Source organism: Dasypus novemcinctus, chromosome 10 (assembly GCF_030445035.2).
Source record: "Dasypus novemcinctus isolate mDasNov1 chromosome 10, mDasNov1.1.hap2, whole genome shotgun sequence".
NCBI classification, from domain to species: Eukaryota; Metazoa; Chordata; class Mammalia; order Cingulata; family Dasypodidae; genus Dasypus; species Dasypus novemcinctus.
In genome coordinates, this window is record NC_080682.1 from 43614980 (window position 1) to 43628821 (window position 13842).

General features: G+C 50.5%; 1 protein-coding gene across 2 annotated transcripts; it reads left to right on the top strand.

Annotated features, from left to right (window-relative positions):
* Window positions 1-6468: 6468 nt before the first annotated feature.
* On the top strand, window positions 6469-12331 carry PSMC3 (proteasome 26S subunit, ATPase 3). Of its 2 annotated transcripts, none has more exons than XM_004457965.5 (12): window positions 6469-6723; window positions 6968-7051; window positions 7680-7805; window positions 8259-8363; window positions 8475-8537; window positions 8795-8932; window positions 9359-9502; window positions 9597-9745; window positions 10613-10709; window positions 10943-11088; window positions 11904-11985; window positions 12143-12331. In XM_004457965.5, the coding sequence occupies exons 1-12, from the start codon at window positions 6697-6699 to the stop codon at window positions 12251-12253; spliced, it is 1272 nt and encodes a 423-aa protein (XP_004458022.1). In that variant the 5' UTR covers window positions 6469-6696; the 3' UTR covers window positions 12254-12331. The 2 variants fall into 2 exon arrangements, with proteins under 2 accessions (XP_004458022.1, XP_012380373.1); XM_012524919.4 differs by having other exon boundaries at window positions 6683-6739.
* The last annotated feature ends 1511 nt before the right edge of the window (window positions 12332-13842 follow it).

The window sequence follows — 13842 nt, forward strand, 5'->3', positions numbered from 1 at the left end:
GGGTACCCCCGGGGAGCAGGGGCAGAGATTCCTGCTGGTGAGGAGTTGACATGCAGGGGTAGGGAGGGGGGTACGCTAACCAGTAAACCTAATAGACAAGCAATGAATACAGTCTGTTAGAAGGTGAGTAAGTGCTTTGGAAAAATAAGTAGAACAGTGTTCATTTTTCTCAACCCCTTCCCTTCTCTTCGTGAACAACTTGGCCCTAAAACCATTATAAGGGACAGAGCAAGACAGGAGTCAGGGGTGGCCTGGTGTGGGGCATCCAGTTGGGGAAGGTCATGTGAGGTGTCAGAGCTGAGGAGAGGGTGTGGGCATACCTGTGTTTGGGTGTCTTGGCCTGGGGCATCAAAACCAAAGTGGGGAGAAGGGATCTGTGCATAGGAGGGAGTGGTGACGGCAATGAGAACATTAGTTTTCAGAAATGGGCTGATTAAATATATAAATATATTAAGGACAACAGGAGCCAGGTTTCTCACTGTTTGAGAAGGGCTACAAATACCAAAAGGGGAGAAAACCAGAAGGGATCCTGTGGTGTAGAACTGGAGTTGTAAGTATTGGTGCAAACTCATGGATTTCAAAACACATAGCTATCGAAATGATATAGACATAAATGTGTGTGTGTTTGTGTGTGTGTGTCCCAAGAGGGCCTGGGAGCAGTGACATGGCAATAGCAATGAGCACAAGAGCCCAGACCTTGGCTTCTAAATACCACGCTCTACTAAGAGGAACCACAGCTCTTTAGAGAAATGGCTGATTCTAGGTCTGAGGTAGGGAAAGTGTGAGTCCAGAATATCTTGTGCCAGAAAGCAAGGAAGCTTAAATAATGATGAAGAAAAACTCAAACGGACACAGGAGTTAGCCTGAATAGACTCCCCCTGACCATATCTGGGAAATTTAAGCATTGAAATAAATAATGAGGCAAGTGGATGTGGCTCAAGCAATTGGACTACTGCCTACCACATGGGAGCTCCCTGGTTCAGTTCCCAGTGCCTCCTAAAGAAGACAGCGAGCTGGCACAATGGGCAAGCACGACAAGCTGACGCAAAAGATGACACAACGAGACATGAGGAAAACATAATGAGAGACACAGCAAGGAAGGGAATGGAGGCACCTCAAGCAATTAAGCACCTCCTTCCCACATCAGTTTCCAGTGCCTCCTAAGGAAACAAGTGGGTGAGGAGAAATAAATAAAAGAAATCTTTAAAAAAAAACAAGAGCGTCTGTCCCCCAGAAAAGCAGTTCCAACCTTTATAAATAAATAAATAAAGATACAAAAGATTTTAATGAAAAAAATGAGAGACCATACTGATATCTATATAAATGAATTGAAATTTTGATGAGGAAGTGGATATTTTCATAGTCCCAAAGTATTTCTGAAATACTTATTAAATTCAAAGGGGAAAACAGTTGGCAGACACCAGCTTCATCGAGTGAGGAAGGTTAACATCTCATGTAACACGACAAATTGAAATTGTGAGCTATCTGATAGAATGCATGGAGAAACTCAGCATTGCTTCTGTGATTTTCCTGCATAAGATGCTTAAGCAGATGCATAATCTAATCATGAGGAAACACCAGTCAAACACAAACTGGGAGACATTCTATAAAGCAACTAGCCTGCAGTCTTCAAAAGGGTCGAGGCCATGAAAGTCAAGAAAAGACTGACAATCTGTTCCATACTGAAAGAAACTAAAAACCAATACAACACCTGATTCTGGACTAGACTTTTTGCTCTAAAGGACATTGCTGGGACAACTGCTGAAATCTGAATGGGGCCTGAGGATCAGATGGTGGTAATATTGATATTAATTTCCTAATATTAAAAGTCATATTGTGGTTTAATAGGAAAATGTCCTTGATGGTAGGAGACACACACTTAAGTATTCAAGGTGATGGGGTGTTAGGTCAGTAATTTACTTTAAAATAGTTTGGAAAAAAAGGTAATTTATATAGTATTTGCAACTTTTCTCTAAGTTCCAGATTGTTTTCAAATTGAAAAAAAATATGTAGTTAAAAAAAGACTGGAGCAGAATGAGGGGCTGGGGCAGGGAGGGGCAGGTTGCAGCTTTAAGAGGGTTGTAAGCGTGGGCCTCCTGGAGTAGGTGGCATTTTAGCAAAGACTTGAAGGAAGCGAGGGAGTGAATCCAGCAAATATCTGAGAAAAGCATTGCAGGAAAAGCAAAGTCTTATACGACAGGAACTTACCTGGCACGTCAAGGAACAGCAGGGAGCCCATAATTCTGAGCGAGGGGGCAAGCCTTAGGAGTTGTAGGCCACGGTAAGAACTTGGGCTCTCACTCTGGGTGCAGTGGGCAGCTCCTGCAGGGTTTTGAGCAGAGGGATGACAATCTCACTTACGTTTTAAAAGAATTCCTCTGCTTGCTGTGTTGAGCACAGACTTCAGACACAAGACAACTAGCCTGGACACTTCAAAGATACCAGCGCTTGAGGTGACGAACGCACAACTATGTGATTGCGCTGAATACCACTAGCTGTACACTTTGGATGAACTGTATGCTTTGTTGATATGTATCAATAAAATTGATTTGTTTAAAAAATACCAATGCCACAAATGACACACACATAAAGACACACACACACACGCAGAGAAAGCAAATATGGCAAGATGTTATCAGTTCATGAATCTCGTGAAAGGTACACAGGTGCTCATTGTCTATTCATTCAATTTTTTTGTAGGAATATTTTTCAAAATTAAGTGTTTGGGGACAAAAAGACTAGACTTTAGGAGGGGTATCAAGTTACTAGGGCTGCCCTAACCAAGTACCACAAACTAGGTGGCTTAAAACAACAGAAATTTATTGTCTCAGTGCTGAGGGCTAAGAAGCCCAGAATGCAGGTGTGTCAGGAGGGCCATGCTCTGTGAAACTTGTAGGGGAGAACTGTTCCTTGCCTCCTGTGGCAGCTCGGGTTTGCCAGCCATCCTCAGTGTTCCTTGACTTGAAGAGGTATCAGTCCAGTCTCTGCCTCTGTCTTCACGTGGCTTCCTCCCTGGTGTCCTGGCTTTCTGAGGACACCAGCCATATTGGATTAAGGGTCTGTCCTTCTCCAATAGGGCCTGATCGTAACAGAATTAATTCCATCTGCAGTGACCCTGTTTCCAAAGATCTTGTTCTGCACATTCTGAAGTACAGAGGGTTAGGACTTCCATATATCTTTTGTGGGGGACACAATTTAATGGATAACAGGAGAGTAGAAGCAGGGAGACTGATGAGGAGGTCCCTGCAAGATTATGAGCCAGGTGAGCCAGGTGAGAGATGACAGGGCTTAGACCTGGGTGGTAGCTGGGGAAGTGGTGACAGGTGGTCAGATTCTGGGGGAAAAATTATATATATATATATAATATTATTTTAATATATATCTTACCTATACACACACACACTCTTTTAGTTTGGGAATTTTCAAACACACACAGAAGTAGAGAAAATAGTGCAATGAATCCCCATCTTGGCTTTCACAATATTTAGCACCTGGACAATCTTGTTTCATGTATGCTCCTGCCATCCCCCCATGCCCTCCCACTGAATTATTTTGATACAAAGGCTTATGAAATTCAGATATTTGTTTAAAGTCGAATCAAGAGGATTTCCTGATGGATCAGAGGTGATATGTGGAGAGAGAAGTCAAGGATGACCCCAAGGTTTGGGTCCCAAGCGACTAGAAGGACCCAGAGTGAAGACCACTGGTGTTTTAGTTCTTTCCCCACCCAGGGACTGAGACGTGCTGGGCCTGGTCCAAGGCCTGGGAATACCAGCATGGGTCTTTGGAGCAGGAGCTGTCCATTTTGTGCTGTGGGTTTAATTAGCTTTTCATTTGATAATTTTTTTTGTGGGTCAGGCACTTTCCTAGGCTCTTGGGGACTCATGGTAAACAAAACACTCATGAAGTTCATAATCCAGGGAAGGGAGACAGAGAAAAACAATCAAATAATTACAAAAGAGTATATTCTCATAAGTGCCTTGAAGGTCAAGCTCAGGGAGTTGTGGGAGAATGAGCAAGGAGACTTGGCCTGGTCTTTGGAGATCAGAGAGGCCTTTAGAACTGCAATGTAAAGATCATGGTGTTTGCTAGTTTACAGTCAGGACATGGCATTCTGTGAAAAGCAAAAGCAGAGGCCTAGAGATGGGGGAGCTGTTGGCCAGGTTGAAGAACCCAGCCAGAGGCAAAGACCCAAGCACAATGAGGGCCCATGCATGAGATGCAGCTGTAGAAGTAGGTGGGCCAGAAACTTTCATAAGGGCTTTGTTTGGTTTTGTCTTTTGAAGGAATGGGGTGCCATGACCAGATCTGGTTTGGGAAAGATTTCTCTGGCTATGCTGCAGAGAACAGGTTCAGTGGGGGTAGGGTAGCTCTAACCCCAGCCTGATATGGAGATCAAGAAACATCTGCCTTCCTCCAATTCTTAAAGCCCTTTCATATGCATCACCTTGCCTAATCCTCATCACAAGCCAATGTGGAGGGCATGAGGACTCTCCATGTCCCACATGGAGAAACTGAGGTCCCAGGAGGAGACCAGACCTCCCAAGGATGCATGACAGAGCTGGGCTCTGAACTGCCTTTCCTGTATCAGGGCCCTCTCCCCAACAGTCCACAGTTCTAATGGAGCTGCCCAGTAATTCCTGACCCATTAGAGCCTTCCTCTCCTTATGTGATGTCCAGGCTCTAAGGACCTCCTGCCCTGCCCACTTTAGACCTGGCCTAGGCCCCTTCTCTCCAGAGGCCCAGATAGATACAAGCCTCCAAGTCGGGCCACCCTTATTCTCCCTGAGCTCTGCCCTAGGCTCTCAGCTCCCTGCTGGGACTGATCTCTATCTAGTACTTGATCTACTTGAGCAGTCTGAACCCTCATATATGTTGTCCTTTTTCTCCCACCTCCCTCAAAACACCCATGCTGCTGGACTCCCAAGATCTTCAATCCCTGTCACCTTGGCCATGATCAGAGAATGAGATGTTCAGCCTAGAAAGGTTCTTAGAATGCCATGTGGGCCAATCCTTCCTTCATCTATTTCAGGAATCTATGACATTTTATGAGGTAGAGGTCCCACTCTTGCCATCCTTCACCTATGACAAGAAGCTTACTACCTCCTGCGGCAGCCTCTTTCATTTGAGAATTTGGATTTAGGAATGGAAAGCAATCTCCCAGCAAATCCCTGGTACTACAGTCCTAGTTCTTCCACTTCTTGGATACACTGAGGTCAAATCCAGCTCTCTTCCTTAAGAGCCTCTTGGATGTGAGCTCACATTTCACTGAATGCCAGGCTACTCTAGTTATTTCCTGCCATGACCCACCACAGGCCGAGGCTGGGGCTTTCTAAACATTCCTGTTTGTCAGAATCTCCAAATGTAGACCCCAGAACTGGATCCATCTGCCCCAGCTGTAGGATCAGTCTGGATGGTCAGAGTCCCTTTCCCAAATGAGGCTTCCTGACTCCTAAGAGGAAACTCTGAAAAGTGGGAATTTGAGGTTAGCAGCTCCAGTGCTGACTCTCACTGAGTGAATGACTTTGGGTAAGCAAGTCCTTTACCTTCTGGGGCTCCATAACCCTTATCTGAATTTGAGGATGAGTATCCAATCTCATCCTCAAGTTGAGATGGGGCAGGACTGTATGGAGGATGGGAAAAAATGTGACTGCCTGCGGAGATGCTTTTGTCAGCTTGAGGGAGCAACTGCAAATGTTAATTGTTGTCTAAAGAAATATATTCCTGCTTTCAACTGCATTTCAAGCAAACTAGGAGAGATTTTTACCAAATTTAGATGGCATTTACGATGGTTTGTCTTAAAATATCAACTACATGGCTTACATTAGGTTAATTTGGGAGGGGGGGGTGCTCTGGGGTTCACCTCAAGGTGTTAAGTAGAGATCTTCCAGAGTAGCAGACACAGGTACAAGCGAGTCTCCTGACACTAGGACCTGTGAAGATCTGCCCTACTCATTGAGATAACTAACCATGGACAGAAGCTGTCATTTGAGCTCTTCCCACGTGGAAAATTCCACGGAGGCTGCTAGGGAGTTAGTAGCAGTAGCAATTTCTCCCTTTGAAATTAGGTAATGAGTCTCACTAACCCTGGATTGTAATTAAATATTGATAAAAATACGACCCGAGACGATAGTCCCTTTTTTTCTTGTTTGTTTTTTGTTTTTGGCCCTTTGCACACAGCTAACGCATGTTTTGTAATAGTTTGGGGGTCAGTGCCCTAACCGGGCCGGATTCTGGAATTGAATTCGCCGGGTCTGTAGAGCCTTTCGGCTACGGGGGAGATTAACTACATTTCCCAAGGGCCCTCGCGGCTCCCGGTTCCTCCAGCTCCTTCCGGTTTTAACTCCAGGTTCCGCCCTCAACGCGCGCACCGGCCAATGGCGGCCCGACCCCGTGGGCTTGGCGTAAACAGGACGAGGGCGGGAAGGCTTCAGGAGCTGCGGGGGCGGGCCCTATGACTCGGGCTTCGTCTTTTGAGTCGCAGAAGCAGATTCGCTAGGATGACGCGGCGGTGGCTAATCCTATCAACTATTCAGCATTTTAGGGGAAGAAGCCTGTTATTAATCTGAGGCAGGCGTTAAGAAAGACGGCTTTAATCTCCTGCCGTGGGTCCTTACCGGTACGATCTTCGGCCTCCTCCTCTAAGAAGTGAATCTGCTGCCAGCACTCAGAAATCCTGTGACTCGGCAGGAGAAGATGGCGACCGTGTGGGATGAGACTGAGGTGGGCGGCGGGAGAGGTGGGAGTCCCGGACCCGGGCCAGTGGGGAGATGGACTTGGCAGGAGGGGAGGAGGTGGCCGGGGTCGAGGACGGCTCCGGTCCCGGAACGAGGCGAGGCTTGGGATATGGGCAACGATCCGATTCTTTCACCCTGGTCTTATAGTCGGTGAAATTGAGGCTTTGACTGGGCTCGGAGGACACGGGATGCCTGCCCTGAGATTTAAAAAAGAAATTTTTTTTTAACAGCAAGATGGAATCGGAGAGGAGGTGCTCAAGATGTCCACGGAAGAGATTATCCAGCGCACACGGTTGCTGGACAGTGAGATCAAGGTGGGCGCTGTGGGCGCAACAGCTCCGGTCTTGGCCGTGGAACCCCGAGAGGACAGACCCCAGCCGCTTCTCCTGCGTCGTTCTCAGCCTTCCTGACCCCCTAGGGGGGCATGTGCCCCCCGGTTTCCATCTTGATCCCCCGAAAAAGAGGAAAGAAAGCTAAATCTTAAAGGGACAAGAAGGAAGACTGGAGGGATAGGGTTGTGGGAGACCGGGCCTGAGACAAATAATCACCAGGCCGCCTTTCCCAACAAGGTCTTAAGTGTTTCTTCAGGAATTATTCTGGTAATAGCATCCCCACTTTACAGGTGTGGGAATTGAAGCTCAGAGAGGTGTTTACTCTCAAGTGCTCAGTCCTTAATAAAAGGCAGAACCTAAATCTATTTGCCTAACTAGAAATCCTCCTCTTTTCTCCTTCCTACAACTATTTCAACAGGAGGTTTCCAAACTGGTCTCCTATTTTGACCTCTGCGGGATGTGTACACAGTGAGGCTCAGCCTTTAGGGAGCCTTAGAGCTAGATGAAGGGAGGGGGTAGGTCCCCCGGGCAGCCGGAACCTCACCAGTTAAAGGGCTGTAGATGAGCTGAGCCAGGACGCAACATTCGCCTCTACTCACCCTCATTCCAGATCATGAAGAGTGAAGTGTTGCGAGTCACCCATGAACTCCAGGCCATGAAGGACAAGATCAAAGAGAACAGTGAGAAAATCAAAGTGAACAAAACCCTGCCATATCTTGTTTCCAACGTCATCGAGGTGTGTGTGTATGTGGAGGGGAAGAGGGGGGGTTGCCGGAGCTTGGGCACAGCCTGGAGAGGAGCTGCTGGGGAAAGGGGTGGTTTTTGAGGCCCAAATTGCATGTTTGAGCTATACCTCTTGGGGTACCTCTGCGGTGTGCAATTCTAGGGGGAGATGTTTGAAAGATGGAGGGTTTGAAAGTGCTTTGGAAGCCTCTTAACGTCTCTTCTGCTGTGTTGTTCTCCCTCAGGAGTCACTGAGCTCTGTGCAGAGCAGCAGCACTTAAGCAGAGATCTTTTCAATCACCTGGCTTATTTGCTGCACCTTTGCTGGGCTCAGGCTGATTTGAGGAGTGAGGTAGAGGTGGCCAGCCGCACGTGCTGGAATTGTCTCAGGGCCCAGGAAGCTTTGGCTCTGGGAAGTTCAGGTGGCTGAGCAAGGCCACCTGATCGGAGCTTTTTTCCTCCCCAGCTGCTGGATGTTGATCCTAATGACCAAGAGGAGGATGGTGCCAATATCGACTTAGACTCCCAGAGAAAGGGCAAATGTGCGGTCATCAAAACCTCTACACGACAGGTCAGGCTGGCTCAGCAGTGGGAGAACTGATGTGGGGGAGGGGTGGATGTGGGACAGGACTAGGGAACTTTACGGACCATAACTGAGACTGCACTTAAATCCTTCCTACAGACATACTTCCTGCCTGTGATTGGGTTGGTGGATGCTGAAAAACTGAAGCCAGGAGACCTGGTGGTGAGTGGTGTCTGAGCCCAGGTGGGGTTTTTCCAGGGAGGTTTCTCTGCCGACCAGCCGAGCACCAGCCTCAGGTTACTGGAGGCCCTGATTCTGAGCAGAGCAGCCTGGGGAGTCTGGGATCCTCTCTACCTGCTCCTTGATTCTTGTGTTGGCCAGTCCTGTGTCTTTCCTTTTTACTCTGTAGACACCTGTCACCCGGCCAGTTAGGTAGGACTTGAGCTTGGACAAATCTGACGGCTCTGCTGTGTTCCCAGGGTGTGAACAAAGACTCCTATTTGATCCTGGAGACCCTGCCCACAGAGTACGATTCGCGAGTGAAGGCCATGGAGGTGGATGAGAGACCCACAGAGCAATATAGTGACATCGGGGGCCTGGACAAGCAGATCCAGGAGGTGAGGGAGGCCTGGCAGCTGCCAAGGGCCTCACAAACCTTTTGGGTTTTTCTGCTTCACTGACCAGAGCATCTCCCAAGATGTTCCTCTTGGCATTCTTGGGAAAAAGGGGTGCCATGAACAGGTTAGGAGACTGGGGGCCAGAGATACTGAATGACTTGCCCAGGGTCACAGAAAGTTAGGACCAGAGCCAGGACTGGGACTCAGGCTCCTGGTTCTCAGCCCAGTGTCTTCCTTCTGTATCCTGCTGTTCCTGGAGAGGCCATAGCTAGCCCTCGGTGGAGGTGAATGTCTGTGTCCTCATAACGTAGAGGGTAGGAGAGGGCTGTGTCCCTGAATTGGACAGATTGGGGCGAAGCCATTATGGGTTGGGCTGTAGGAGCCCTCAGGGCCTCCCTCTCCTTACCCAGGTCTTCTTCCTGGCAGCTGGTGGAGGCCATTGTCCTGCCAATGAACCACAAAGAGAAGTTTGAGAATTTGGGGATACAGCCTCCCAAGGGGGTGCTGATGTACGGGCCTCCGGGCACCGGGAAGACCCTGCTGGCCCGGGCCTGTGCTGCACAGACCAAGGTGAGTGCTTCACGAGGGATGAGGAGGAGGTGGGCTGGAGCTGAGGCCTCCCTTGGTACCTCTGGCCTGACCCTCCCTTCCTCCCCACACCCAGGCCACCTTCCTGAAGCTGGCTGGCCCCCAGCTGGTACAGATGTTCATTGGGGATGGTGCCAAGCTGGTCCGGGATGCCTTTGCTCTGGCCAAAGAGAAAGCTCCATCCATCATCTTCATCGATGAGCTAGATGCCATCGGCACCAAGCGGTGAGGAAGTGCCAGCGCCGCCAAGGGGATCTCTAAAGCAGGGGTGCCTGGACTCTTTCCTACCTGTCCCCTCCTCCGCCTCCCCCTGGCACAGTGGTTGCTGGATTCTTGTGGTTCTTCAGGATTCCTAACTAGCCTTCCTGCTTTTTTCTCCTGGCCATCCATTCTTTCCAAAGCTATCAGCCTGTTCCTTTCAAAACAGAAATCTAGTCTCTTCATCCACATGCATGCACAGATCCTGTTTAAAGTGCATCCTTGGCCTCTAATTGCTCTGTGGGACAAACGCTGAACTTGCCCTGGCCTGCTAGGCCCCATATGTTGTTGCCCCCTTCCAAGCTCTTCCTGTGTGTCCTCATTTCCCCTGCTGGGCTCCCTCCACAGTGTTCTCAAGTCTTCAGGTCGCTCTGAATTTGGGATGGGAGAGATTTTTGTACCTGTTATTTTCTCTGTGGAATAGTCTATTTCTCTTTTCTCTACTGGTTGGTTGCCTCCCTGGTGTGCTCAGCCTTACACGATTCCTGCCCAGATACCTCTGCTCTTCCCCACGTTAGGGCCAGATCCCTTTATTTCCAACCCGGAGCTCAGTTTCCAGTTGGCAGTCAGGGTGAGCACCCAGGCAGGCAGTGACTGTTTTTGCACACTGCTGCATCCTCAGCACCTCTGCCCACAATAACCTCTCCAGACCCTGAATATTGCCATCAGCAGTCAAGGATACCTTTTGTATGCAGTCCCTGGGCTGGTGGCCCCAAGTTAAGTGAGATATTTCCTGCCTTGGACAGGTTGGGTTAGGTTTCCTGTGGGTGGGGAGCGGTGAAGGGCCCTGCCTGAGCTGCGATCTCACCAGGGTCTTGGGTTTCTGTGCCCCAGCTTTGACAGCGAGAAGGCTGGAGATCGGGAGGTGCAGAGGACAATGCTGGAGCTTCTGAATCAGCTGGATGGGTTCCAGCCAAACACCCAAGTAAAGGTGAGTGTTATTACCTCACAGATCAAGGGAATGAGGCTCAGAGATCTGGGACCCTTCTCAGTTCCAACCTGCTGGTAAGTGGGGGAGCTACAATTAGAACCTGGCTCTGTCTCTAACGTCCCCTACTATCTCACCTGCACCCTGGGCTGCCTCTCTGCCTTTTACGACCACGACTGCCTGTCTGTGCACCCACACCCTCCTCAGTTCACGTCACTGATGCTTCCTTTCTTTAGGTAATTGCAGCCACTAACAGGGTGGACATCCTGGACCCTGCCCTGCTCCGCTCAGGCCGCCTGGACCGCAAGATTGAGTTCCCCATGCCAAATGAGGAGGCCCGGGCCCGAATCATGCAGATCCATTCCCGAAAGATGAACGTCAGGTGAACAAGGCCCCAAGACCTGAGAGGGCAGCTTTGGCAGAAGAACCCTGTCTCTGTGTACTGAGCTTTCTCAGATCTCTGCGATCCACACCCTCCCCTGTAGCTTGCACATCGCTGTTCCCCATGCCAACCTCCGTGGCTCCCAAGTTGCCCAAGATAAGGACTGGACGCCAGCATGATTCTAGTTCTGGGTGCTCTGTTCTTTAGAATCCACTGCCCTCTGCCATGAAGCTGGAGGCAAGCAGGCCCGAGACCCTCAGGCCCTCTGCTCTCCCACACCCTAGCAGATGAGCCCAAAGGAATCGAGGCAGGTGCCAGATGGACCTGGGTTCAGGTCTCTGTGACGTTCAGCAGGTGGCTTAACTTCTCTAAGTGTGAGCTTTCTTAACTGGCACTTGGGATAGTAGCACTAACCTCATGGGGTCGTGTCAAGGGTCAGTATGACACATCAGGCACTGTGCTGGCACCTGGTGAGTTGAGCGAGTGGTAGCTGTGTACAGCTGGTGCTGATGGAGGATTCACTGTGATCAGATCAGGAGATGGCTGTGTTTTGTCTCCACTACCCTCTTTCCCCTGCCTTGGACCCAGTCAGTCCCTGGAGTCTCAGATGCAGATTTCTAGAAGGGAAACTCAGGAGACACTAGAAATAACCTGGTCTAACCTGCTGTAACTTGCCCCTCCCCACAAGGCCCAGTGGGTATGGGACTGGTCTCTGGTCATGGAGCCAGCCGACCTTGCTGCTGGGTGGAGGGGAGGGGGAAGCACATCTGTGTCTCGCTCCCCGTAAGTAACTGAGGCACCTGTCCTCTCCCCAGTCCTGACGTGAACTATGAGGAGCTGGCCCGCTGCACAGATGACTTCAACGGTGCCCAGTGCAAGGCTGTGTGTGTGGAGGCGGTGAGTGGTGGGCTGGGGTGGGCAGGTCGCTCCATGCCATCTTGCCCCTTACCCTGGACGGGATAGGGCTGTTTGGCTGGTGTGATGATTGAGTGAGGGGAAGAGGCTGAGAAGGCCGAGGCCTCTGGGCGTGAGACCCTGTTTGTCTTGTCTGCAGGGCATGATTGCGCTGCGCCGGGGTGCCACGGAGCTCACGCACGAGGACTACATGGAGGGCATCCTGGAGGTACAGGCCAAGAAGAAAGCCAACCTGCAGTACTACGCCTAGCAGGGCACCCACCAGACCTGCGCCCTGGTGCCTTGCTAGTTAAGATCAGTAATAAAAGATGGTTTCAGGTCCCTGCCACCTGTCTTGCCTTCCCTGTGCTCTGGGTGGAAAGGAGGGGCATATGCAGGAGGCCCCTTCCCCATGTGCTGCCACCTAGGAGCCCCTGAGATAGCCATGGGCCCCAAACCACTTGTCAGGGTGAGGCCTTCTGGGAGGGCGGGAGCAGTGCTGCAGCTGTTGCCCAGGTCTTCAGGACTGCAAGCCCCCTTCTCCCCTTTCACTGTCCTGTCTCTTGAGTTTAAGAGGCTTGTGGCCCTGCCGCTCTAGCAGAAAGATCCTACATTCACAAACCAACTCCTTTCCCTTTTTGCATGTTGGAGCTCTGGCCCTAGTTCCTGTAAAGCCAGGCTTTTGGCCCTGGCTCCCTGAAATTCTTCCCTTGTTTCCTAGGCTCAAGCCTCCAGTTAGCCTGTGCCCCCATTAGTGCTCACCCTGTTTTCCTCCAGCCGAAAAACAACCCTTGAACAAGATCTACTCTGAATGCCCTTGTAGGCCTTATCTCTTGACATGCTTTTTTCTACCTCCAACCCCCAATTCTGCCCTCTGCCCTCTGCCCTCTGCCCCACTCCAGCAGGCCCCCTACCCTGTTGCAGTTCCTTCATGATGCGCGTCCTGCCCACCAGCAGCCTTCCAGCTCCTCCCTGCACTGACGTGCTGTCTATGTGGTGTACGTGCTAGGCCAGCGTCAGGCGTGATTTTTTTCAGTTACCAGAATAACCATGGGTATGTCCCCACTTAGGAGGCATGCTTAAGCGAGCACCTGACCCAAGATAACACAACTAGTTAGCAGCATCGCAGGGATTCAAACCCAGGACTGGGAATGTAGTCAGTTGTCACTGTGCTGTCTTAGCAGTGGCTCAGGCAGCCCCTCCAGTGGCCTTTCGGTGGCCTTTCCATGGCCTGAGGGGCCCAGCAGCATTGCCTCCCAAGTGCTTCTGCTTCTGTGCCCTGCCCTGGCCTCAGGCACCTCCTTTGCCCCACTCCTTCCCTGTTCCTTCTAAGCAGCCAGGGTACTTGCCTCCTGGTTATGATCAAACTCTCTGTAGTCTTGGCTTCCCATTTATAAAATGGGGCCCCACCGCATGCCTCAGTGAGAGGCGGGGAGTACGCAGGGTCTCCCACACAGCAGGGGCTCAGCAACATCGCCGGGAGCCTTGAAGGCTGCTGAAGGGGGGGTGTGGCCTGGGAGAGAAGCCCTGTGCTTGCTGCTGGTTCTGTCAGACCAGGACCTCTTAGGACCTTGAGACAGTTATTTTACTATGTCAACCAGGTGGAACAGATATGCTGCTCTTTAAATGTTTTGCTGATGAAAATACTGAGAGCGCCAAGCACTCTCAGCCAAGGATGTGGCAGGTTTGGGCCGCTCATCCACCCAGCCCAGAGTGACACTGCACACAAGCACCGTTTCGGCTAATGGGCTATGGAAAGTTGACCTGGTTATTCTCAGAAAGAGTTGGATCCTGCTTCTGCCTTTTCCCATCGCACTGAGGGGAAGCAGCACCCCCCGGTGCCTGGCACAGTCAGAGGGG